The 27,988-nt window shown below is 44.8% G+C and overlaps 1 protein-coding gene across 3 annotated transcripts; it reads left to right on the top strand.

Annotated features, from left to right (window-relative positions):
- Nucleotides 1-21,252: 21,252 nt before the first annotated feature.
- LOC136539152 (peptidyl-prolyl cis-trans isomerase FKBP53-like) lies at nt 21,253-26,860 on the top strand. Of its 3 annotated transcripts, none has more exons than XM_066531097.1 (11): nt 21,253-21,558; nt 21,703-21,773; nt 24,167-24,669; nt 24,854-25,081; nt 25,211-25,279; nt 25,436-25,531; nt 25,669-25,750; nt 25,969-26,044; nt 26,129-26,170; nt 26,253-26,301; nt 26,399-26,860. In XM_066531097.1, the coding sequence occupies exons 1-11, from the start codon at nt 21,420-21,422 to the stop codon at nt 26,514-26,516; spliced, it is 1,473 nt and encodes a 490-aa protein (XP_066387194.1). In that variant the 5' UTR covers nt 21,253-21,419; the 3' UTR covers nt 26,517-26,860. The 3 variants fall into 3 exon arrangements, with proteins under 3 accessions (XP_066387194.1, XP_066387192.1, XP_066387193.1); XM_066531095.1 differs by having other exon boundaries at nt 21,257-21,558; nt 25,645-25,750; XM_066531096.1 differs by having other exon boundaries at nt 21,258-21,558; nt 25,214-25,279; nt 25,645-25,750.
- The last annotated feature ends 1,128 nt before the right edge of the window (nt 26,861-27,988 follow it).

The raw sequence follows: 27,988 nt of genomic DNA on the forward strand, positions 1-27,988 counted from the left end.
AAGAATTGAATTGCTCAAAGTAAAGACAGAAGGAGGAATGCGGCGATGTTTTGCCGAGGTATCGGAGAGTCACCACTCTCCACTAGTCCTCGTTGGAGCACCCTCGCAAGGGTGTAGCTCCCCCTTGATCTGTGCAAGGATCAAGTGCCCTCTATGGGTTGATTCTTTGACACTCCGTCGTGGTGAATCACCTACAACCGCTCACAACTTGAGTTAGGTCATTCACAAGCTCTCTAGATGATCACCAAGCTCCCAATCACCACCAAGCCATCTAGGTGATGGCCATCACCAATAGTAACAAGCACGAACTCTCACTTGACTACGACAAGCCTAATGAGAAGGGTGGATGCACACTTTGCTACTCTTGATCTCACTAATGAGGGCTCTCTTTGGGATTCTCAAATCTCAATCACCTCACTAGGACCTTGCTCTTCTTGGCACTCTCTAAGGTGTTTCTCAGCTGTTGGAATGAGCAAAAGTACCCCCACACACGAATAGAGGAAGTATTTATAACATGGGCTGAAAAATGAACCGTTATGTGCCTCTGCGGGGTGACCAGACGCGCCGGTCAGTTTACCCTGAACTCCAGTGTTTACAGTGTGACTAGATGCTAGCCAGCGTCTGGTCAGCACTGACTGGACGCGTCCGGTCGAGATTTTCCCTCTCTAGAACCTTACTGGAGTCGACCGGACGCTGGCCCTCAGCGTCCGGTCACTTCACCTCTCAGTGTACGGTCGCACTAGACAAAATCACCTTGGTCAAATGAACTGACCGGACCCTGAGCCAGCGTTCGGTCACACCGGAGCCAGCGTCCGGTTAGTATTTGACCCTCCATTCACTTCCAACTCTCGATCATATGTGAATGAAGTTTGCTCCATTGGGATTTAAGGGCTATTTTGGAGCTACCTAGTGCTAGATTTAGCAAGTGTGCACCACACCTAACCCACTAGACTCACCTAGGTCAAGCTACCCGTCCATACCCCCCTTAATAGTACGGTCAAAGGAAAAACAAAGTCCTAAACTACTCTAAGTGTCTCCTCAACTCCAAATGACACTTAGAACTAGTTCATCCTTAACCTTGTCGTCCATCCTTTGAAAACCGAAATGATTTCCATCATAGGGGCATGACCACCTTGATTGCCCAATCGATCTCCATTACCGTGACCTAACTTAATTGCCTCTACAAAACACACATTAGTCACAGTAATCACGTATTGTCATTAATCACCGAAACCTAACTAAGGGCCTAGATGCTTTTAGAATCGATGTGAAAAAAAAACAAGGAGAGAGCAAGGATACCTTTCTCTCGAAGATCTACGGATCAAATCAAAGTTTTCAAAGTCCAATATACCAATTCGTGAGGTAGGACGAAGTGGGGAGAGAAAAAACCCAAGAGGGAGGAGAAAGAAGAGGAAGAAGGCTTGGGCAGGAAGGTTGGGCACCAGGTTAAAACACCACCTCGGCGCCATAGATCTTAGCACTGTTCTCGATACCAATAACCATGGCACCAATAACCACGGTGCCAAGCTCGGTGCCAAGATCTACGGCGCCAAGGTGCCTACCAAGTTACTGCCACGTCTATACCGAGCCCAAGACCTAGACGCCAAGATCTATGGCGGCGAGACGTGTAAGCTCAGCACCACCAATGATGGCGCCGAGCTAAGGGTCCAAATTTTGAAAGCATACCTCCAGGGGCATATTTGTGAAAAAAAAATTAAAAAAGGGCTAAAAACAAAAAATTCGGGAGACATGGCGAAAACTCAGAGAAAATAATTGGAGAAACATGGTGAAAGCTTTATTAAATATGAAAGGGTACTTATCTTTAGTGAGAGCGTCTGATCGGTGGCATATGATGTTATCTGGTCGACGTCAACAAAATTGTCCAGCCCTCGAGCTTTCCGGCCTGTCGTCATGGCGGCGGTCGTTGTTGTCATAGCGCTATTCTTCACGGCGATCATCATTGCAATGCGGCACGGCTCAGTTGATGGCTCAGGCGGCTCGCTTGATGACTCAGACGGCTCGCTTTAGTTGGACGGCTTGCGGAGTTGAAGAATTGATCTTGAATTACTTTGACGGCCGTTGCATTGTGGATGTTGATCGGCACCAAGTAGCCCATGTGCGCAATCGTGAAGGCAATGATGCATGTGGTTGCAACCAATCATTATGCACGATTGAATTAGAGTAAGATTCTGGTACATGTCTGATCGGGCTGGAGAAATCCGCCATAGTATAGTTTGATCTCGAGTCGGAGACGTAGAGGAACAGCAACAAATCTGTACGTGTGTGTGGCGCATGCACATACATGAACACACGTACATGCAAATCCTTGTTTATTTGGTCGATGCTTATTGCCTCCGTCGGTGATTGCTTGGAGCCATGTGCGTATCAACAGAGAATCCATGCAGAAACTTAACTAGTGGTCAAGGCCTTTCGATTAGAAAATTCCAATATGTAACCTGGGCCGCTTCCTTGGCCGCACGTTGTGATGACGTCAGGACCCAAGACAAGGTTAGGTCTTGCATGCTAGTCAGAGTCAAGCTCGGTCGGTCTTAGAGTGGGCGGAGGCTGGATGCCGAGATCGAACTTGATCGAGGCAGATTGCCCGTGGAATCTGAGTTAGCCTGGACAGGGTGCTTGCCGATGATGCTATCAATGATTCCACGAAGTGCTCCATGAGGAGGATGAGGCGGTCAGACTTGGCCTGGGGCCCTGTAGATCGACGTACGCCAGAAAGCGAATCGCCGCAGATGACGGCGACGAAGAAATTCCCGTGCAAAACCAAAGGACGATCTTGCCAAGAACGTGATGCTGATCTTGATGTATGCCATCTAGCTCACCATGAGAACAGCATGCATACCCCTGTCTGGCGCGTCAACTATTGACTAAATGTGCTCGGCAGTCCACCAAGGGGTATACCCACGATGGTAGATTTGTCGTAGAGGTGAGCGAGATCAGGAGCAAAATGGTGACAAGATACAAGATTTAGATAGGTTCAGGCCATCAGCTTCATGTAATACCCTAATTCTGTGTCCTGTCAGTTATATGGTAGGATTACAATTTCCATAAGAGTCCAATCAGATCTTCTAGGAGTCTTGCAGTGTACGTCGAGCAATGCCATGCGCCACAAGTCTTGATGTCATAGACTCGACCGTCCCTAATGGTGCGGCCCATGTCCCTTGCCGTGGGTACCTGGGGGTACATCCCCCACAGCTACTGGATGCGCTGCTCCATGACTTCGCCGACGTCTTCTCCCAGCCACATGGTCTGCCACCACCCCGAACCCACAACCACAACATCGTCCTACGCCCGAGCACCACACCGGTTGCCATGTGGTCGTACCGCTACCTGGCCACGCACAAGGACGAGCTCGAACGCCAATGCGCTGACATGCTTCATTAGGGGCTCATCTGACCAAACCCCTCTACGTTCTCCTCGCCGGTCCTCTTGGTGAAGAAGGCAGATGGCTCATGGCAGTTCTACATCAACTACCACGCCCTCAATGCGATCATGGTCAAGGACGTGTTTCCGATCCCAGTGGTCGACGAGCTCCACAGCGTCAAGTTCTTCACCAAGCTCAATCTACGCTCGGGCTACCACCAAGTGCAGATGAACCTAGCCGACATCGCCAAGACAGCGTTCTGCACACATGATGGCCTGTACGAGTTCGTGGTCATGCCCTTTGGCTTGTGCAATGCGCCGACTACTTTTCAGGCACTGATGAACGACGTTCTACGGCCGTATCTTCACCGCTTCGTCCTCATATTCTTCGATGACATCCTCATCTTCAGCTCCACCTAGGCGGACTATCTATGTCACGTCCGCATCGTCCTCGACACGCTGCAGTAGCACCGGTTGTTCGTGAAGTGATCCAAGTGCGCCTTCGGCATGGAGTCCATCTCCTACCTCAAGCACATCATCTCTGCGGTAGGCGTCGCCATGGATCCGGCCAAGGTGCAGGCAGTACGGGACTGGCTGACACCCTGCTCGGCCTGTGTTGTCCGAAGCTTCCTCGGCCTTGCGGGGTACTATCGCAAGTTTGTACGAGACTACGTCACCATCGCAGCCACCATCACCGCGCTGCTCAAGAAGGAAGGGTTCCTGTGGTCCGTGGACGCCAGGCAGCCTTCGACGCCATGAAGACGACCATCACCTCAATGCCCATACTAGCGCTCCCGGAGTTCGATTGGTCATCTGTGGTCGAGTGCGATGCCTCCACCCATGGCTTTGGTGCCGTCCTGCTCCAGGATTCGCACCCGATCGCGTACTACAGCCGACCGGTCACCCCTCGACGTCGCTCACTGGCTGCCTATGAACGTGAGCTCATTAGGCTCATCCAGGCCATGCGCCATTGGCAGCCTTATTTGTGGGGTCATCGCTTCCTGGTAAGGACTGACTACTGTAGCCTGAAATTATTGTTGGATCAGCGCCTCACCATGATCCCGCAACACCACTGGGTTGGGAAGCTGCTGGCCTTCAATTTCACCATCAAATACAAGCCTGGTGCCTTCAACACCATGGCAGATGCCCTTTCACGCCAGGACATGGAGGAAGGCAGCCTCCTCGCCATCTCGATGCCCCACTTCAACTTCGTCGATCGCCTCTGCCTGCTACAGACCATGGACCCCACCCTAGTTCCCTGTGGTCCATCATCGATGACATGGTGGTGTTCAACTCTAGGCTCTACATCTCGCCTGGCTCACCCCTACTACATGAGCTGGTGGCCACGATCCATGAGGACGGCCACGAAGGGGTGCAGTGCACGCTGCATCGTCTGCGGTGCGACTTCCATGAGCCCAACCTGTGTACCGTGGTGCAGAACTTCATCCGCATCTGCTCGATGTGCTAGCGCTACAAGTCCAAGGACCTCCACCCTGTAGGACTGCTCCTGTCGCTCCCTATCCCAACCATGGTGTGGGCAGACATTGGCTTGGACTTCGTCGAGGCGCTTCCCAAGGTGGGTGGCAAGTCGGTCATCTTGACGGTGGTCGACCGTTTCAGCAAGTACTACCATTTCATCCCCCTCGCCCACCCGTACACGGCAGAGACGGTTGCCCAGGCCTTCTTCAACGAGATCATTCACCTCCACGGTATCCTGCAGTCCATGGTGTTGGACCCCGATCCCATGTTCTCGTCCAAGTTCTAGAGTGAGCTCATGCGCCTGTCTGGCGCCAAGCTGCACATGTCGTCGACCTTCCACCCTAGTCTGACGGTCAGACTAAGGCCACCAACAAGGTCATCATCATGTACCTAAGGTGCTTCATAGGAGATCGCCCCGCCAATGGTTGCGTTGGCTGTCGTGGGCTGAGTTCATCTACAACACCGCCTATCAGTCGGCCCTCAAGGACACTTCGTTCAAGGTCATCTACAAGCGTGATCCCCACCATCCACTCTTATGAGCCGGGTGAGACTAGGGTTGCCGCCATCGCCAAGAACATGGCGGACCACGACGAGCTACTGGCTGACATGCGCTACCGTCTGGAGCAGGCCCAGGCGATCTCCAAGAGGCCCTACAACAAGCGCCACCGCTCCATCTCCTACGCCATCGGCAACTAGGTATGCACTACCAGAAATAGTAAAATTGTCGAGTCCCTAAGGGTTTGCCAAGTGCATTCCATCGGGCACTCGGCAAATATCTTGTTTACCGAGTGTTTTTAATTCGATACTCGGCAAACATATAGCACTCGACAAAAACTAACTTTACCAAGTGTCAAATAAAAAACACTCGGCAAACTACACCAAAACACTCGGCAAACATGGACACTCGGCAAAGTATAGGCACGTGCGCTGGGCGTACGGCGGCCATGTGACGGCCGTTGGGTGCGCCGCCCTGCCGTTAGAACTTAGCCGAGTGTCCGTTAGAGACACTAGGCAAAGCCAAGGTTTGCCGTGTGTTTTTGGTTGACACTCGACAACCTGATATTTTTGCCGAGTGTTTTTGTTTGACACTCGGCAAAATGATGTTGTTGCCGAGTGTTTTTTTGTTGGCACTCGGCAAAATAATAATTTTTTCCTCTTCTGCCCTCCAAACTTTTTCTACTCTCCACATACAACATGTGGTACTACATGTTAAAATTTGGCAAATTTCTCAATCTGTTTGCTATATTTAATTAATTTATTGCATTTAGAGAAATTTTTTTATTTAAGTCAAATTTGAACTGCAAGTGATTCAAATAATGGAATAAATTGAGTGGAGAAATCATATTCATGTTATTGAGTCCATTTTGGGGCCTTACTCGGGAAATGAACAGAATTTTTGAACATTTTTTCAGGAAAAACAACCACGAGCGTGTGGCCGAATGGTTTTTAAATTCTAAAATAGCAAACGAAGTCTGAAAATCATGAGATTTGTCAAAATCTCATGATATCATATGTGGAGACTGTGGAAAAAACTGAAAAGGTTTCGCACAATTTGTCACGTACCACCTTTACAAACCGAAGCATCTCCGAAGAAGAATCGTAGCGTTGAGAAGGATCCGTAAGATTTGGAGTCAAAGTGATAGTTGAATTGAGGTTTGACTTTAAAAGTTTTTGTATAGGCAATAGACAACATAGATTGGTTCATGTCAAATTTTGGTAATTTTTCGGATCTGTTTGATAATTTTAATTTATTAACTGCAATTATAGAATTTTAATGGATATAAATTGAATTTGAGCTATAATTGCATGAAATAATGGATTAATATTCATAGAAAAATCAAATATGCATTGTTGAGTGAATTTGACAAGGTATTTTGAAATTACATCCTAACAAATTTAGTAGAACACGCTATGAAGAAGGAGGATGGGGGAGCATGAAATATCAATTTATTTTGCCAAGTGTTTTCTACCTAACACTCGGCGAAAAGAATAGTTGCCGAGTGTCATATAGGGGACACTCGGCAACTTCGTCTACCTGGCCCCACTGCACAGTATCGGGCCGTAATGAAAATAAAAAAATAATGCCGAGTGCCTCAGATCTTGGCACTCGGCATATCCCTTCATATGACCCCAGCGGCCCGCACCCCCTGCCCTCACCCTCGTGCAGACAACACACCCTTCACACACATGCCGCACCGCAAGCCGCCACCCCCCGCCGCCACCGCGCCCCACCGCACCTAGCCACCAGCGCGGCATCGCTGCCCCGCCCCCTGCGCCGCCCGCCCCGACGCGTCCCGCCCCCAGCGCCGCCCGCCCTCAGTGCCCCGTCCCGCCACTAACACCGCCCGCCCCGGTAAGATTTTCTAAATGCTCCATATAATTTTCCCGAAATCTAAAGTAGGAAGTTGATGCAGTGAAGGCCTCTCGTTTCTAAAGATAACTGCATTCCTTCGCTTCCATAACTATTTGGAGATAAGGGATAGAATAGAGACGAATCTTGTGAATCTTAGAAGAACAATATATTTGACTATTATGTCCAGTGTTGATTTTGAAGAAGTTGGACACAAGCTTATGAAAGATTATATGCATCAGAAGCGTTTCTTGATTTCATGTGATTCTAATATCTGATATTGATTTTCATATCTAATATTGATTTATGTTTGTTTGTTGAGATTTTTCTTGATTGCTTGTTTGTCTTTGGTTCCATTTTCCTTTTTGATAGTATGCTACTGCAGTTTAGAAAATTACATTCTGTATTTGCTTCTAGTACCACTATTCTCTTTTACACTGATTTAAACTTTGTAAACGTTTTAAGTTTTGTCGTTTATCTTTTTATTGGACTAATATATCTTGACAAAAATTTCCAATAGCTAAGTTTGAGTAAAGCTTGCTTTAGATTAAAACTAGTACTTCAATACCCACCATTTTACAGAGGTTAGATATGTTTTGAAAAGTGACCAGTGCTCATTTGGTCGCCACCTAGGTAGTTCCTCATCCTCTTCATCAGATTCTTCCTCATCTTCATCATCATCAGAAGTAGCATCTGATCCTTCTTCATCTTCAGAAGACTAGTGCCACTAGTGTCTCAAAACATTGTTGAGGAATACTGTTTGGCCAATCAAGCTTGTGTAGTTCGGACAGATCTTGTCCAGATGACATAGCAACTCGAAATGCAGCCCAGTAAAAGTTGTCTTCATTTTTGGCATCATGTCTCTATGTCTCTTGTTCTTGGACTTATAACTATCTTATATTCTTGCTTTGGTTACACTACCATGAACAATAATACACTGCATGTACATAAAATTTGTTAAAGAGTGAACATGTGATAAGTAGCTACTAAGCTTATGCTCAGTCTAAGCACTTCTACTATTAAGTGAGGATGCCTCTAGCAGATAAATATAGTTAGGTGTTTCAAGTGCCTATATGTCACCATAATACTGATTTATTAGCTATGTCATGATCAAATGCTTATTATTCTAAAATTGAGCCACAACTTACCTTGTAGCTGTAACAGATAGTGCATATGCAAATGTTAGCAATCTAAACATGCACTGACTATATGCGTGTCTCAACTTGCAGGTTTTTGCCGCCACTCCCTACCTCGCCCTGCCACCTGGTTCCACCTTGCCCTCTTGCCGCCCCACAAATTCGAGTTGCCGTGTTTTTGCAAGGTATAAGATGTGCATGTGGTTGTTGGCCATCGTGTTGTTTGTTTGGTGTGGATGTGGTTGTTGGCCATCATGCCGTTGTATTTGTTGTAGGTTTTGGAAGCCTCCCCGTGCAATGGAGGTGCTGCCGAAATTTAGATTTGACACTACTATGTTCCTTTTATTGCAGAAGAGGCTATTGCAATGTCCTCGACTCGTCACTTTGCAGGACAGCAAGGTGAGGCATACAAGACCCTTCTTTCCATATCATGTTCGTATATCACGTAACCTAGCTAGGCGTCTCCCGTTCGAAAGAGATATGGTTGAAAATATGCAGATCTTTGCATATCTATAACCGTATCTATTTTGAATTATCCACGTTTTTGGGACAGCCCGAGGATGTGTAGATGCGGTTAGTTTCTATGCTCTACTCTGATCTGTGATAGTGTTTCAGTAGCATCTCCCTATTGTTCTCCGGATACACAATCTCCCTTCCAGGACGTGTATTTGGAGAATAGCGGGGAGGTGCTGCCGAAATTCTGTCTCGGATAGGAGTAGAGATGGAAACTAACCCCATCTATACATCCTCGGGTGGGATTAGGACCTATCTTCACCTATTAGATAGTATAGGAACATGTAGATGCAACATGATTTTTATATTACTCGCTGATATGCTAGAGGATGGATGACCGTGAGTGGATGTACACGGGCCACTTTAGTCAGACTTTGTTGATCGAAGAATGGATTGACAAGATCGATGCTTTCTTGGAACGGGCATTTGCAAGGGTTAAAGGAGCTAGTGTGACTTGGTGTCCCTACAGCAAATGTGCAAACATGTGTCGGCAAACCAAGCTGGTCATGGGTAAACATCTTTGCAAGAATGGATTTACGGCAGACTATACCAGGTGGATCTACCATGGTGAAGCCGATCGTGGGAGAGACGAGGTCGTGAGACAACGCATCGAGGAATATGATGGGGATGCCGAGGTAGGAGACATGTTAAATGACTATCATGAAGCACACTTCGATGAAGGACATAGGGAGGAGGAGCCAGAGGCTATCGCAAAGGCGTATTATGACATGTTGTCTGCGGCACAGCTGCCCCTTCATGGGTATTCCAAGGTTTCTCAATTGGATGTCATTGCACGCCTAATGGCCGTGAAGTCCCAGTTTAACTTGAGTCGAGACGCCTTCGATGTTATGCTCACAGTTGTTGGTAGCCTACTCTCGGATGGTCACATCTTGCCAAAGAGCATGTATGAGGCACAGAAACTCCTTCGTGCACTTAAGATGCCATACTAGCATATACATGCTTGTCCGAAGGGGTGCATCTTATTTAGGAAAGAGTATGCGGAAGAAAAGTACTATGTGAAGTGCGAATCGTCTAGGTTCCTAGAGGTAGACTCTGGTGATGGTCAGAAGAGGTAGCTCACAATCCCCGTGAAGATCCTACGGTACCTTCCTTTCATACCAAGGATCCAACAGCTTTACATGACTGAGGAATCCGTGAAACAGATGACATGGCACAAAAACGGACATCGATACAATCTTGAGAAGATCACCCATTCGATGGTGAAGCCTGGACAAGGTTTGATGAGATTCACTGTGAGAAAGCTCTAGAGGCTCGTAATGTACGTGTTGCACTGGCAACAGATGGGTTCAATCCTTATGGAATGGCGGCTACCCCGTACACCTATTGGCCCATGTTCGTTATCCCCCTCAATCTCCCTCTTGGCGTCCTCTTTCAATGACAGAACATATTCTTGTCGTTGATAATTCTAGAACACCCGGGGAATAATATGAGTGTGTACATGGAGCCTCTGATTGATGATTTGGTCCGTGCTTGGGAGGAAGGGGTATGGACATACAACCGAGCTACAAAGACAAACTTTAATATGCACGTTTGGTACTAGTACTCCCTACATGACTTGCTGGCATATGGGATTTTCTGCTACTAGTGTGTTCATGGGAGGATCCCATGCCCGGTATGCAAGGCTTCTTTGATGTTCATTTGGTTGACGAAGGGTGGCAAGTATTCTTCGTTCGACAAACATCGATAATTCCTCCCTCCTAACCATCCATTCAGACTAGACATCAAGAACTTTACGAAAGATGTCATAGTTAAAGACCCTGCACCGCAGATGATGACAGGAGCCGCAGTTCATGCTCAGTTAGACGCTCTCGAGGTCAATAAACAAGAAGGTGGTTTTGTGGGATATGGCGAGCAACATGCCTGGACTCAGAAGTCGTGCTTGTGGAACCTCCCCTATTTTGATGATCTTCTTCTTCCACATAACATTGATGTAATGCACATTGAAAAGAATATCACCGAGGCAATTTTTGGTACAATCATGGACATTCCTGATAAGACAAAGGATAATGTTAAGGCTAGAGTGGATCAAGCGAGGTTATGCGACAGACCAAAGCTGAACATGGCGCCTCCCAGAGCCGGCAAGTCATGGAGAAATCCTAAGGCTGATTTTGTCCTAACGAGGGCCCAAAGGAGGGAGGTACTAGAATGGTTCCAAATGTTAATGTTCCCTGATGGGTATACAGCGAATCTAAAGAGGGGAGTGAACTTAGCTACTATGCGAATCAACGAGCTCAAGAGTCATGATTACCACATATGGCTTGAGCGCCTACTTCTGGTGATGGTTTGAGGCTATGTCCCTGAGCATGTCTGGTGGGTGCTAGCGGAGTTGAGCAATTTCTTCCGCCGGCTATGTGCCAAGGAGTTATCTCATACCATGGTTGCAGAAATGGAAAGAATGGTGCCTGTGTTGCTCTGTAAGTTGGAGATGATTTTTCCACCCGGCTTCTTCAATCCGATGCAGCATATGATTCTGCACCTCCCGTATGAAGCATGAATGGGGGGGCCTATGCAAGGCTATTGGTGCTATTCAATTGAGAGATGTCAAAAGGTTCTTCGAACTAAATGTAAAAATAAATGCAAAATTGAAGCATCCATTGCAGAGGCATACATTCTGGAGGAGGTGTCAAACTTCACAACAAAATACTATGCTGACAATCTTCCTAGCGTGCATAATCCACCCCCTCGTTACAATGCCGGCGAAGATGAATCGATCCTTAGCATTTTCCGAGGGCAACTCGGAAGTGCAAGTGGTGAGACCCACAAGACCTTGAAACATGAAGAGTGGCGCACTATCATGCTGTATGTGTTGACCAACCTATCCGAAGTGGAGTCGTACATGCTGTAAGTTCTCAACAAACTTGTTCTCAAGTAGTCACTATTCTGTGTCCAACTCCCATGTTTCTTGTTGGTACAGGAAATTTCATCGTCAATTCTGGCGTGAATCAAGGGAACCTACCCTACAGGAAGCTGAGACCCTTCTTAGAGAGGGTGCGGGAAATGGAATGCCCGATTTCATTTCTTTGTTCAAACAGAAGGTACAGTCCAATTTAGCTCGTACTTAGTTTAACATTACAAGTTGCTCGTACATGCGAATAATATAATGAACCGCCCTGCTTGAACTTACAGGGCCAAACTGATGTGTCTATGAGTGCCGAGTTGAGACAGGTTGCCGATGGCTGTGCCTATAGGGTCAAGTTGTTTACCGGTTATGATGTGAATGGCTATCGCTTTCACACAACAAGCCACGAGCAGAGTCGGCTCAATCAAAGAACCACAAATACTGGAGTTTTTACGCTAGGCTTTGATGGGGTCGAGTACTATGGAAGAATTGAAGAAATATACGAACTCATGTTTCATGGTTGCAAACCTCTTAATCCAGTCATATTCAAATGCCATTTGTTTGATCCATCAGTAGTGAGATGGACCCCTAATCTTGGGCTAGTCGAAATTCGATAATCATCCGTCTTACCAGGAGACAATGTCTATATTGTGGCTCAACAGGCCATGCAAGTTTATTATCTCTCATACCCGTGCTAAACTGACGACCATCTTAAGGGTTGAGATGTTGTGTACAAGGTATCGCCACATGGTAAACTACCTGTACCAAACAATGAAGATTACAACATAGACCCCAACACATATGATGGAGAGTTCTTCCAAGAAGATGGGATCGAAGGGAGTTTTGAGATAGACTTAACCGAAGCGATCGGAATGGAAGTAGACAATGAAAGGGTTGCTGACGAGGACGCTGGAGATGAGGTTCAGAATGTGAAGGACTTAGAATTACTTCAGCGATTACATTTAGGCAATGACAGTGATGACGACATTCCTGATCATGATGATTATATCGACACGCGTGATAGTGATGATGAGACTTATGATCCAACTAATCCCGATCAAGATGATTATTTCTAATACATGTGAGTCATACTAATTTATTTATTATTTGTCATATCTTTCTAAGTATGTTTTGTTTATCTATGCTGATTGGTTTACTCTTTTTAATTGTAGGTGATTGAACAATGGTGGGTGGTACGAGGAAGATCACGGCGCTTTACAAAAAGATCAGAGCTTCAGGGTCAGCTTCAGGGAGGGGTCGAGGCAAGGGTGGAGGGAAGGGTAAAGGGAAGGGCAAGAGGAAGGGTAAAGGGGTGAGGCCCCTATCGCCTGCAGCTCCCTCATCGTCGTCTGAGGAGGTACCTTCTGCCCATGCCTCTGGTGAAGAGGAGGAGGTACCTTCCGTGCACGCCTCTGGTGACGAGGAGGTACAGGAGGAGCAGGAGCAGGTGGAGGAGGCAGTGGGTTCCCAGGTCTGGTTGCGAGGTCCCTCGACCCTCCCGAGGCGACCGATACCTCTTGAGAGGCGCCCGATGATTCGACCCTCTGGGAAAAAGTAACTTTATATGTTCTCAATAATTTTTCATTTGATATGTTGAAAATTACAATGGAAACTAATATTTTATCTTAATCACTTGGGAAGGGGTTGGATTAAGGTCAGTGGGGGTGATCACAACCGCAAGGTCAACGGCATCCTTGGCCTTTTGTGCAGGCTACACTTCCCTGGCTTAGTGCAGTTCCACGAAGAGCTACAGCCGACCTACACATGGGACCACTACGTCACCGCCCTCGACGCCGCTGATCGTGACGGCAGGGTATTCCCCAACAAGGTGGAGCAGGTGAAGGGCGAGCTGTGGGTAAGTTTTCCTCACACTACATTGCTCAATATATCACATTCACTAGACATTCTTAAAGTAATGATTGTATACATCGTGTCTATATGCAAGACTTCTACAGATGCCAGGAGGGGTACGAGGCCAAGGCGGCCTCCATCTCTGAAGAAGCCGCCAAGAAGCTCGTGAAGGACATGCACTACGAGGCGCGCGTCCAGGCCATCATTGACTACTATGCTCAACACAGAAGGATGAAGGTTTAAAAAGAAGAGGCAAGAACAATGAACCTGACCCGGGAACAATTCTTGTAGGTAAATATAGAACATTAATACTTACTTTTTATGAGATTAATTACGCTTAATTTCATTTTTCATATGTCATACACTTGATCACGTAGGTGCCTCCGTACTGGTGCGCCCAACATACCCAGTGCTGGGAATACATGGTGGACAAGTGGTTGGAGCCCGGGTGGGTGGAGACGCACACCGCTTGCCAAGAGCGGCATTTGTTGATGCCACGTGCATCACACCATCAAGGTAGCCTGAGCCTCGACGAATACAGGGAAAAATGGGTACGCGAATTCATTTCTTTATTCTAACACTCAATTCTGCATAATTTCTAATCATTTTGCATTTTTGCCGCAGTCGTCGTCACATGATGGCCAGCCTTGCTCCCAGTTGAAGGCATGGGTTCTGTGCAAAAAGGGCAAGGCGACGGCAAACATCGACTTCAACCCGGAGGACCCGCCCGAGGCATACAGCGATCCCAGCATCCACAGCCGCGTCAGTGAGTACACAGCGATGGCAAGGCAGGTTCATGGGCCATAGTTCGATCCGAGCACCTAGGATCTTGATGGAGAAATCGTGATGAGGGTGGGAGGAGGCAAGAAGCATGGCCGATACTGGATTGGCGACAGTACACTCGACATGGCCTCTACTCCCACTCTCTCCCAGATCCGAGCAAGAAGCACGAGCTCGAGCCCGGCAATACGCCCACAGCCAACCGCTACACAGTTCCAGATGGAGGCTCTCCAGGTTATTTCTATTTTATTCATCGTTCGTTGATTGTTACGTACTTTAGCTTTGCATTGTAACATTGGGATGAAATGTTATAGGCCTGGGTGGAAGCAGAAACGAAGCAACAAGAGGAGATGGAGGCGAGGATGGAGGAGAGGATTCAGCAGAGGATAGAGGCCGAGCGGCAGAGGATGGAGGAAGAAAATCAGTTGAGGATGGACCAAATGTTCCAATACATGCAGAATTTTGCATCAGGTATGGGTCAACCGTTGCCACCGCCACCGATGCTATTCCCTTTACCTCAGCCATCCACAACTACTCTTGTGAGTCACTTGACACCTTATACTACAGATTGAATGTTTGTTGTGGTTGGTCTCAATGTTTCATTTGACGCTTGCACCTGCGCTATGTTTCGGGCTCTTGTCAAATCCTCGCTTGCACCTGCGATATGTTTGTTAGCAAAAATAATTGGACTTGGAAGGCATTTTGATTTGCATGGACATGCTCTCCTCTATTCCCACTCTTCCCACTTTTCATGGACCAGCTAGTATTTTACTGCTTTTCATGGACCAGCTAGCTAGCTACTCGCTGGTGGACCAGCTAGCTACTGCATTACATCTGCAAGTATTTTACTGCTTTTCTTGATATAAATCTGCAAGTATTTTACTGCTTTTCATGGACCAGCTAGCTAGCTACTCGCTGGTGGATGCAAGTAGATTTGTTTTTTTGATATAAATTGCTCGAAATTAACAAGTTGTGCTTAACACCATGTTGCAACTGGCAGCAGCACGTAGCCTGTTATGTGCTTAACACCATGTTGCAACTGGCAGCAGCACGTAGATATGTGGATGCTTGCTAATTCCCTTATTTTTAACATGCAAGTAGCCTGCTGTGTGCATAGCACGAATTTAAGTGTTGCATTAGTGTTGAATGTTGTGATTACAAATACAGTATGATGTAGATGCACACCTTTCGATACTGAAATTCACTTTGCAATATGAAGTCTAACACTATTAAAAAAGAAGCTAACACTGTTTCGAATACTTCTCTTTTATGTAGAATCAATCGGCGGCATCAAATAATCAGTCTCAAGATCCGGATTTGTCGCAGAGGTTCCAAGGGCCTCCGCAGTGATTGCATTTGCATTTGTGGCTTATTGTGACTTAGTTGTGACTTGTGATGATGGTTTATTGTAAATTGTGATGATGGTTTATTGTGACTTGTGATGATGGTTTATTGTGAATTATGATGATGGTTTATTATACCAGTGACATATAATTATGCCTGTGATGATGTTTTGTTGTGAATTGTCATGGTTTTTTGTGAATTGAGAGGGGTCCGTTATATGTGACATATTGGTAAAAAAAGGGCGTCTTGGTCGCTTTGCCGAGTGTAACACTCGGCAAAGAGAGGAGTTGCCGAGTGTCAAGGCAAAACACTCGACAAAGAGACCATTTTATGTTATCTAGGAACCCTCTTTGTCGAGTGTTTTGTTTTTGCCGAGTGTATTATAATGGACACTCGACAAAGTGACCATAAATCTGTTTGTTGCGCGGTTGTTTGCCGAGTGTTATGACCCTGACACTCGGCAAAGTTTAGAAACTTTGCTGAGTGTTTTGGGCTGGACACTCGGTAAAGTTTAGAAACTTTGCCGAGTGTTTTGGTCTTGACACTAGGCAAAGTTGAGAAACTTTATCGAGTATTTTGGTCTTGATACTCGGCAACCTTGAGAAACTTTGCCGAGTGTTTTTCCGTCATGCACTCGGCAAAATCGCCGTCACCGTGCCATCCCGTCGCCATTTTTTTGCCGAGAGTTTATTTTTGCTGAGTGTTTATTGACACTCGGCAAACTACTGTTTGCCGATAAATTAATGCTGTGTGTTATATGCCAAGTGTTACACTCGGCAAAGCATTTGCCGAGTGTTTTTGGGCCTTTGCCGAGTGCCCCTGACACTCGGCAAACCTACTGTATCCCGTAGTGATGGCTGCATCTCCGTCATCGCCCTACTGCGTCATTGCATGCTCCTACCAAGGGGAAGCTGAAAACCCGCTACTACGGGCCGTACTACATCATCGAGCTCATCAATCCGGTGGCCATCCGCCTTGATCTCCCGCCCCATGCCCGCCTACATGACGTCTTCCATGTGGGGTTCCTCAAGCCGTTCGTGGGCACTCCTCCAACTGCCCCACCGCCACTTCCAGCCCTGCACCATGGCGCGGCTGTGCCAGAACCAGACCACGCCATCCGCACCAGGCTTGCCCGCGGCGTTCGTCAAGTGCTCATCCAGTGGAAGAACGAGTCGGCTTCCTCGACTACTTGGGAAGACGTGGAGTCATTCCAAGATCGTTACCCAGCCTTCCAGCTCGAGGACGAGCTGCTAGTCGAGGGGGGGAGATGTTATGTGGAGGCGCCATTACTCCCGCAGGCAGCACAAGACTAGGAACATTGATGGCTCCAGCAAGTCTTAGACGCATGGTGATCGCGCCCAAATGGCGCCCAGCAGCAGACCGGGGATAGCAGCATGCAAGGAAGGCTAAGTTTAGGGGATTTATGGCTTTCAATTCCTGTTATTTAGTTGGCCTCAGTGTCTATATATTGGTTGTACTCAGACCTCTTTGAATCAAGCAATGACAAGCAATTTCCCTAATCTACCTATTCTATAATCTACCTATTCTATCTTAATCTCACCCTTTCACCATTGAGGGTCCGGGGAAGAACCCCAGCGCCAGTACCAACTCTGGCTACGAACTCCGTAGCCGCGGTCCAGCAGTCTTGGGCATCAACGCCCTTGACAACCGCATATATGTTTCAACTTTCAATTTTCATCTTCTTAGGGACGATGGATTCCTTTTTACCGGTGCTACTAATCAACATAACTGGGTGTCAGTAGAGGAGTTCTATAAGGGAGACGGCAAATCCACTGCATGTAATGGCAGCAAGGTCATCTTCAATGTACTTGTATCATTCATCAATTCATAGGGCCTTTATTCTGCTGTCTCTAACTAATCTTATTTAAAGCTGGTATATTTATCGTATCATGCTCTGTCTCTCCCTTGGAAAACAAATATTATTGCTGCGATATGTCAATATGTACTTACAATATCATATTTCCTTCTCAGGTTCCTCAAGTTAACGATAATAAGGTTTCTTTTGAAGGTTACTGTGGAATATGTTGGTAAATTGCTAGATGGCCAAATTGTTGACCCAATGGCCATTCGTACTTGAGACAAGTAATGTACTACAGATATCTGTTTCTGTAGATACAGAAAATTAGTTAAAACAAAACACAAGAACACATCTCTGTTTAGCAGATCGATACTCCCTAATCCAACCATAGCATTCACCAATCCAATCTGCCTGTCTGATTTAGCATATCAATACTCACTAATCCAAACATAGCATTCAGTGTTTGATTTTTGTCTGTCTGTTTTAGCAAACCAACCATAGAATTCACCAATCCAAAGCCAGGGCCAGGGGGCCACGGGCATACACAGATAGCAGTATATGAGAAAAATAGTGGTGGTGTTTCTGGACGCACTACGATGACGACGGAGCTGGTGGAGAAGGTCGCCGGGGACAGGATGACGAGGGTGTTGGTAACGGATTGATCGGATCCAGAGGAGGAGATGGTGATGGCAGCGGCGGCGGCGCACTGGCCGCGTGGGGAACGGAAGTAGTAGGGGATGGTTGGTGCCATGGTGGAGATGGGTGACGGCAGGGGTAGGCGTGTGCCATGGTGGAGTATTTATAGAATCTGGGATTGGGACGGGAGGAGCAGGATCCCGACCGCGCGCGCGCCCGCGCTATTCTCCCGCCAACAAGCGCCGGCGGCGGTGATGAAATTTTGGATCCTCGAACTCCAAGAGAGGAGAGCCGCCAGAGTGGCCGGGTTGTGAAGCGCACGTGGGCCGTGGCAAAGGCTAAAAAAAACAGGAAAGGGGAGAGGGCGGCGGTGTCCACTTTCTTTAGGTGACAGGCACTCTGTTCGCTTGTTGGTTTCAGCCAGCTCAAACCAGCCAGCCAACAGTATTTTTCTCTCACAACAAATCAGCACCAGCCAGCCCAAACCAGTCCAGAAATCAACCAGCGAACAGGCCGAGGGAGGGGAGAATAAAACATATTTGACACCTTATTAGTCTACTAGTCATTAATTTAAAAAATGCTAAAAAGCATGTTCATGTCTACTTTCTGAGTAAAATTAAATTTCTGGGAGCACGGCTATGTTTCTATCCGAAGAGAGGATTTCACTAATGTATTTGTGACGTGTTAGCCATTTTCTATATGAGCAAAATTCTTTTTATCAATCACTAGCTACACGTTTCACTTTTTTCCGTTAAGAATCTTCGTATTACGACCATATTTCCTTCATAAACAATTCTTGACCCCAATATAATTTCACTAATGGCACTCGGAGGATGAGAACCTCCGGCTCATGCGGGTGTGTGATTCAATAATGACTAAGGCATACCTTAAGCACCATGGCTAGGTCATGGCGGATCCATGGAGCGTGAGCTAAAGGGGTTGATGGAGACCGCCTTGTTGTCGGACCGTCACAGGGGCAGGAGCTACAAAAAGCTATGTCATCGATGGCAAAGTCAACACCATCTTCGGCGTGCGGGGTGGCATGGGCGTTTATGGCCGTGACGTCAGAGTCTGAGGTGTCATTTGTGGAGTGGGAACGTGGCCTAAGGCTCCTAGAGTCTTGGGCTTGAGGGCGATGCCAGGACCACCGCCTTTTGGGGCGTAGGGTGGTCGTCCATGCAGGAGTTGGGTCAAGACACGGTGGAGTCCTCAACCGCCGAGGTAAGGTAAGGGCAGTGATGGCGGACTTAGGGTTAGGGTTGCCCGACAGTGTCTTGGATGGAGACCGAAGAGGACATGTGATGATGGTTGCGGCTGCCTCCGTGTCGGATGCCTCGGACACCGACCCCGAGGTTGGCATGGCGACTAGGCCTTTGGTGCCACACAAGTGGGCGGGAAGATAGCGAACCAAAGGGAGAGGATAAAGAAGACGAAAGGTTTGAAGATGGGAGAGACGAAGGATCGAGGCAGTGGCTACAAAACTATGCGACTTGAGTAGCTACTGCACCAACATCGATAATTTTTCCAGATCCGTGGACATGAGCACAAATGTGCGATCATGATCCCCGGCTTTTATGTCTTTTTTACGTTACAAACGGGACACGACTATGTATTATATGTGTTTTCTTGAGAGCCACTTGTGATATGTTTTTTTGATACGTGTTTTGTTATAGCTAACACCTCACAAATGCATTTTAACTGCACATGTCGCTAATATTGTATCAGAGAGAGACGCACATTGTTGTTCCATCTTTGATATTGTGGCTTCTTTGTGCTATTCTCACATAGTGTTTGGTTTCAGTTCCTTTTAGACCTCTGTACTAAGTTGCATTTAATCTATAAAAAAAGAAGTGTCAAAATATATAAACAAGCTCTACATATCATACTTACTAAAAAAAGTGTCAAGGCTACAGTCCAAACAACAATTTTTTTTCCAAAAAATTGAAGGTGCCTCAGATTTGCTTTACTCATAGACCAGACCCTATATCTGGTAAAAGTTTTGGCATTGACCCATCACGACAAATATTTTGATCGGTCGGTTTGGGTATGATCCAAAACAAAAATACTATACCCCAAGCGAATGTCCCTCCTTGCCAACCAGGAGTATTCGGGCACCCCTTCCGAGCACTTAGATTCAAAAAAGTGTTTGATCCAACACCAGTTTTCACAACTCTGAAGTCCACTTTCTACGGTTATCTCTAAATAAAATCAATTCACCGAGCTGTGCTAAGTCAAGCTTTTTTAAGTTTCATAGAGTTTATAGGAAAGAGCATTAAAATTTCTGGCACCAAATAAATATCATTAGATACACTATGAAAAAAAGTAATTTTTTTATAATATATTCATTTAATATCATAAATGTTCTTGTATTTTTCTATAAATTTAATTAAACTTGAAAATGTTTGACTTCAGATAACTCTAAAAATTAATTTATTTAGAGATAGATAGAGTATACAGAATCAATTATTATGGTTCAGCTTAATTGCATAATGTAACAGTTTCAATAAACTATTAAGTTTCTAATAACACGTTCCTCCTAAAAGAGAAATAATTTTTAACAGTACTTTATCTGTTTCAAATAATAAGTAATTAGTTCTATCTAAGTCAGACTTCTATAGCTTTGATTAAGTTGATAGCAAATCAAAAGAGAAATATTTTTCTGGTCAAAATTAGATAACTTTGACTTAGGATAAAACTAAAATAACTTATAATTCAAAACGGATGAAGTATTAATCTAATGAGCTCTTAGAATCCATTGTTTTACAATTATTATGAAAGTACCACTATTTAGAAAATTTACATTTAAAAAAGATCAGAGAACCACAAAGATCACACTCTTTTAATATTTTTGTAGTTTGTAAGGATAAATTAATTTTTAAGAGGTTAAGTTCCTTTAAGGAGAATTTCATGTGATAATTATTTGCGGAAGGGAGACCGAGCCACTCTTCTTTCCGTGGAAAAATGACAACTGTTTGGTGGTGCGGAAAAAGGTCTTTTCCACTGTACTAAAATTAATTTTCCATCTACTCCATTATTCTAATTAGATACATATACAGTATATTTTTTTTGGCGGCAACATCAGCGGAGTTTCCCGCGAAAAATAATTGTGGGTTGTTTTGGCTTCCTTCTTCTATTCCCCATTTTCTTCGCGTTTCCCCTGTTCATTCGCTGCTTCCCAATCCGAGATAGTGGAAAGGAGAGGCCTCACTTCCAATCCCGCCGCCGAGCGGTGAGGCGGTCCCCGTCTCCTGGTTCTTATCGCCGCCGTGAGCTATGTCGGCGCCGGCAGAGGAGTTGGAGGCGTCACCCCGTCCTCCTCCGCAAACCAAGCGAAGGGTCACGATCAGTTCGCTCCCTCCAATCGCAGTTTCCCCTCCGGCCGATACGCTCAAGGTCGCCATGACCTTCTGGGGTACTACTCAGCTAAGGCGCTCATCTTCCATCACCGCTCCAGTCTCTAGCTCCCAACATTTTGCTTCATGATTCCTGCAACCAATCTTGCTAATTGATCTTAATTTGCTTTGGATTTGATTTTTGCCGCTGTCCTTGGCCGCAGGAGTGGAAGTGAAGCCCGGCGAGCCGTACATCCACCAGCCCTGCCCCGGCCGCCGCTTCCGAATCACCCAGGTGGACCGTCTCTTTCGCTCATGGCCTCTTTGGGTTTCTCTAGGCCCCTTCACTTAGGTTGCATATCTCCTTTTATTTTTGTACAACGATGCTTGCAGAAGCTCTACCATGTTGTTGCACGCACAGATGGAGAAGAAACCCGTGTTTTTAATTGGGTCCACACTGCACGCCGAAGTAATCTGTCTTTTTTTTAGTAGTTAGCTGTGCTCACATTTTGATTTGTAACAACTGGAGATAAAAGCGGCACATCTAGTCAACAGAGGAAAATTATTTTCCTTGTAAGGAAAAAAATCATTTTAGTTGCACAGATTTTAGATTTTACTCCTTGATTGTCTGCTACAACCAGCTGTTGGAATGACAGCTAGTTAGTATCTCTCACTTGTAAGCCACCACATGGTTGTCACCATATTAATAATTTGTAAGCACGTGTCGCATTAATGTGTTTATATGATTTTGCAAATTAATCACATCAGTCATTAATCAAAGCATTGATCATTATTAGACTTCCTTCAGCGGATCTTCAGTACGAAGTGTGAGCACATCGATCCTCAGATTCAGTTTTCCACAAAGTCATTGCTTCGAGTTCTATCACATTGTTTAGGATATGTGTTCTGTACTATAATTTGCAATTTGAAATTATACATACTCCGAATAGTGTCTGAATTAAAATTTTGGAACACATTGGACGGGCCTGGTGCAAGCGGTAGAGTCTTACCGCCTGTGACCGGAAGATCCCGGGTTCGAGTCGCGGTCTCCTCGCATTGCACAGGCGAGGGTAAGGCTTGCCACTGACACCCTTCCCCAGACCCCGCACAGAGCGGGAGCTCTCTGCACTGGGTACGCCCTTTTATTGGAGCGAAGTTAAGTCTTACATTCCTTAAATTTGCAACCGGCTAGATAATATTTTACAAACCACATAGGCTATCAAATTTAATTTTGAAAGCATATTAGACTTTCCTACATAATAATAATTTTATATCTGTATTGACTCAATTATAAACTTTTTTTGCTTTCTGTTGTTACATGGTGTGATTTCACTCATTTATTTAATAATGTCCTTGAAAAATTTGACATGTATAGACATTTCTTCACAATAATAATAATTCCTCTAAAGATATAGAGTGACAGTCATTACATTTACTGATTATTTCTATGGGATCCTTTCCCATTAACATGCAACGAAGGTGCAGTGACTGCAATGACCTTTAGAAGGTCAAAACAATATCTTATCCCCTTTAAAATAATAGCAGATCCTAGCCATTCGATCAAAGGAAACCAATGTCTCCTATGAAAGTGGCATACCTTAAAATCTCCCTTCGCTAAAACTTGAAAGCTTCTTGTTTATCCATATTTTCAAGCATGCCATAACATATACCAAAATCAGTGTATTTCTAGTGCTTGTGGAAACATATATTTCTTGTAAAATCAGTCACAGTGCTCCATTCCAGAAATATTTTCTCCCCATACCTTGAAAGCATGTCACAATATATACCAAAATCTTATTGTCGTCTGTAATTTCTCAAACCACACCGATAACTAGGTTGGCAGTGCAAAATCTGGTCTTTGTTGTTGATCAATTTGTTCATAGGAATTACTCTTCAACCTCCCCCTAAGTTATGCACTTGTGCCTCACACTTAAAATCTTTAGGTAGTGGGTGCAATCATAGTTTCTTTTTATTTGTATATGCTTGATATGTGAAACTTAGCTAGTTCTGTTGTGCAATCGTAATTTCTTTTATTTTGTTCATTGCAAATCTTTAGCTAGTTCTATTGTACAATCGTAACTTCTCTTAGTTGCATTTTTGCATAATTGAAATTTTCTCGTCATCTGCAACTCTAATGTTGGGAAAAAATACACGGAACGGATTTGGTGCAGTGCTTGAGTATCATGTGAGTACACTGCCAGCTTAACAATGTCCTATAAAAGACTACAAAAATTAATGGCCTGTTTGGATTATGAGGATCTAGGTTCTAGATAGTGATTAAGAGAATCTGGATTCTGGATAAAGAATGAGATCTGTTTCGATCCTAGATTATTAATAGAGATACTAGTTGGTTGGATTTGTTATCTCCAAATAACAGGGTTGTGGTGGATAGTTGGATTATGAGAATCTAGTGGTTGGATTATATAAAAAAATCCCCTAGAATCCACCTGTTTGGATCTTATTCTTGTAATTTTTAGGAGATCCAGACAGGCAATAAAGGTTACTATCCTTTCCCATTGATCATTATAAATACAGTCACACATTTTATTATAATAATCTCTTCCCTGATTCCCTGTCATTATGCATGGAAATGTAGTAGTTTAGTGCTTCTATCTGAATACTAGAACCCTTGCTTAAATTCTCTTCACTATTTAAAGCATGATTTCATTTTGGTGATCTACTTTTCAGGCGTTGCTAGGTAGTTATGCTGATGTTGGCTGGAGCATACTGGAGTGTAATGTTGGCAATATGAATCCTGTGAGGATCTGTGCGTTGAACCCAACGAACCACATTTGCGACCTCGAGATGGAATACGAGGAGAGAGAAAGTGTCTTCCTCTCAGTTTCTGGGAGTAGCTCTATTCACTTGTTAGGAAGAATTTACAATCATTCTGCCAGTGATGATCAAGCCCACACTAGTAATAAACTTGCTAGTAAAACAGAAAGTCCTGCATGCTTGAAGAGAAAGCATCAAGGCAATGAGGCTAATGGAAATAAAGAGCCTTCTCTCAAGGAGCCTAATGTTACTAAGGCTGATGGCAAGAATGATGCCTCCTCGAAAGAGCCTCTAATTAGTGAGGCTGGTAGCAAGAATGTTGCCTCTCCAAAGCAGCCTATAGTTGGTGAACATGATTACAGTGATGACCACCTACCTATCAGCGTTGCTTATGAGAAGAGAATGGCTACCAGAAAGTATTTAATTTTGAACTCAGTGTATTAGATTTTTTTCAGTTATCTTATTTAATTACAGCCTACATTTGTTCTTCTTGCTTGAAATTTAGTAGCTCTTTTCTGTGTTAAGTGGTCAAAATCACTGCCAAACTGAAAGTATCTCTTGCTCTGTTTTAGATAATACAAAGCTTCTTGTGCTCAACAGGGAGTCCAGTGTAGTGCATACTGTGCCAATTCAAGATCATGAGACCACACAAGACATTGTTACTAAGGCTGATGACAAGAATGATGCTTCCCCAGAAGAGCCTATAATTAGTGAGGCTAGTGGCAAGAATGCTGCTTCTGCAAAGCAGCCTGTAGTAGGTGAAGATGACGACAATGATGACCACCTACCTGTCCTTGTTGCTCATAAGAAGAGAATGGCTACCACAAAGTATTTAATTTTGAGCTCAGTGTATTAGATTTTTTTCAGTTATCTTATTTAATTCCAACCTACATTTGTTCTTCTTGCTTGAAATTTTTTTAGCCCTTTTCTGTGTACTGAAGCACTATTTTCTTCTAGCAGGAGGAAGTACAAAAGTCCAGGGATGGGGAAAATATTAAGTGATAACAATAATGATCATAAAATCATGTAAGTATATGTTCTAAAATACTTTAAATTTAAGTCACTTCTATTATTTATTCTTTGTAGAACAACATTTGCCTAAATGTTGTGGTACATTTGATGATTATTGCAAAGTATATCTTGCTCTGTTTTAGATAATACAAAGGTTCTTATGCTCAACAGGGACTCCAACGTAATGCATATGATGCCTACTCAAGATCATGAGGTTACACAAGACAATATTTCTCAATTTGTTGGTGCTACAGGTCAATCAACCAGGTAAATTATGTTATTAAATGGAACCGGTAACCTCATCTTGCTAAATTACATTGATTCCTAATTATGTATGTGGACAGCATATATGTTTCAACTTTCAATTTTCATCTTCTTAGGGATGATGGATTCCTTTTTACCAGTGCTACTAATCAACATAACTGGGTGTCAGTAGAGGAGTTTTATAAGGGAGACGGCAAATCCACTGCATCTAATGGCAGCAAGGTCATCTTCAATGTACTTTTATCATTCATCAATTCATAGGGCCTTTATTCTGCTCTGTCTCTAACTAATCTTATTTAAAACTGGTATATTTATCGTATCATGCTCTGTCTCTCCCTTGGAAAACAAATATTATTGCTGCGATGTGTCAATATGTACTTGCAATATCATATTTCCTTCTCAGGTTACTCAAGTTAACGATAATAAGGTTTCTTTTGCAGGTTACTGTGGAATATGTTGGTAAATTGCTAGATGGCCAAATTGTTGACCCAATGGCCATTCGTAAATTCAAGCTTGGTAAATGAATTGAAAAGGCTCAAATTTTTCCCCCATACATGGAATCCACAGATTCTCACAATACTTTTCCCTTTTTGGCTCCAGGTGCTGGAGAAGTGATTCCTGGATGGGATGCCGGGATTTCTGGTTACCATCGTTACTATAAACCTCAGGTCTCATCCTTTCAAAATGATTTGTTCTGAATATATCTTTATTATGTGCCATGTAGGTATGCGTGTTGGTTCCAAAAGGAAAGTGACCATACCTCCGGCTCTGGGGTGAGTGCATTATTCCCCTCCATCTTCGATTTCACTGGTGCATGTCACAATATGTGAACATTTGTTGGAGAACATTAATTGCCTTCTTTTTTTTCAGCCATGGGAACCGAGCAGTAGGAATGATACCACCAAACTCATGGCTTGTCTATGAATTTGAGCTAAAGAAAGTGAGGCGAACCAAAAAGGCGTCTCAGGTCTCTAAGAACCCAAGCTAGATGATGACGGCAGCGAAGCTTCTTTTATTTTGCTTTCAGCACAGAAGTCTCGGAAGCATGTAGCGATCTTTTATGGATCTTAATTATCTAGCCCGCTGCATATGTTTTAGCAGTGAAGGCGGATGGTGCTCCGCCTGAACCGCATGTGTATATAACAGCCACACTAGTGAGCGCAGTGCTGAACATTTGCCTGCTATGCTCAAACTCGAAACTGTCACCTACTTAGACCTTCAGCCTCGTAGAAAAGTCCTTCTGTGACTTTGTAAATGTGCTTGGAAGCTTGGATGGTCACTGAGTTGGGTTTATCTGCAGTATGCTCTAAATACAGTATCTGGGACCAACAATTGTGCCTGGAAGCTTGGCTGTTTAGGAACTTGTGTTGAGTTCTTCATTCTAGGCCAATTAATACATTATTACATGTTTTAAGAAATTGAATATAGGATCGGATTTGCTGTATTTCAGTTGCCTGAAATATAGCATTTTTCGAGCGACAGCTAAGAGCCGTCAGATCGTCAGATCTACATCCCCTCCTCGGCGGCCCCAGGCCAAGGTGCGTCCATGGACTAGAGAGAGCTACACCGCATCATTAATCATCCCACCAATTTCCAATTGTTTAATATTTCGACTGTCCCGACACTCACCGAGTATTTTATGTATATTTTATTTTCACAAATGTATTGTGTCATTCTGTAAACCACAAGCCACACACAAGACACCAATACTCATAACTTAATAGAGAGCTATTAAGTTATTCATTTTAAGTTGAGATATAAGCCATCATCTCTGGCCCCTTTCTGTGAGCTAAGCCCCGTCATCATCTTCACCCCTCCAGAAAAAAAAATGTAAAATTATTCATTTCAATTCAAATTGAGAGATTGCATCGGCCATTTTCTCTATGAGCGAAATTCTTTTTATCAATCACTAGCTACACGTTTCACTTTTTTTTTTGTTAAGAATCTTCATATTACGACCATATTTCCTTCGTAAACAATTCTTGGCCACAATAAAATTTCACTAATGGCACTCGGAGGACGAGAACCTCCTGTCATTGTCACGCAGCACATGGCTCACGTGGGCGTGTGATTAAAAAAATGACTATGGCATACCTTAAGCGCCATGGCTATGGTTTGTGGCGGATCCATGGAGCACGAGCTAAAGCGGTTGATGGCAGCTGCCTCGGTGTGGGACGGTCGTGGGGGCAGGAGACGCAAAAGTTGTGATGTCAATGGCGAAGTCAGCACCATCTCTGGCGCGCGGGGTGGCATGGGCGTCTATGCCCATGCTGTCGTTGTCCGAGGTGTCATTCGTGGAGTGGGAGCGTGGCCTGAGGCTCCTAGAGTCTTGGGCTTGAGGGTGATGCCACGACCATCGCCTTTTGGGGGGCATGGTGGTCGCTGGTGTCGGAGTCGGATCAAGACGAAGCGGAGTCCTCCGCCGCTGAGGTAAGGGCAATGGTGACGTACTTAGGGTTA

This window comes from Miscanthus floridulus, chromosome 2, assembly GCF_019320115.1.
Source record: "Miscanthus floridulus cultivar M001 chromosome 2, ASM1932011v1, whole genome shotgun sequence".
NCBI classification, from domain to species: domain Eukaryota; kingdom Viridiplantae; phylum Streptophyta; class Magnoliopsida; order Poales; family Poaceae; genus Miscanthus; species Miscanthus floridulus.

Bases quoted from the DNA above. Each gene is read 5' to 3' on its own strand.
- LOC136539152 (XM_066531095.1), top strand. From the start codon at position 21,420: ATGTCGGCGCCGGCAGAGGAGTTGGAGGCGTCACCCCGTCCTCCTCCG. The intron at 21,774-24,166 runs GTGGACCGTCTC...TCTACTTTTCAG, and splicing joins GCCGCTTCCGAATCACCCAG to GCGTTGCTAGGTAGTTATGC. The intron at 25,280-25,435 runs GTAAGTATATGT...TATGCTCAACAG, and splicing joins AATAATGATCATAAAATCAT to GGACTCCAACGTAATGCATA.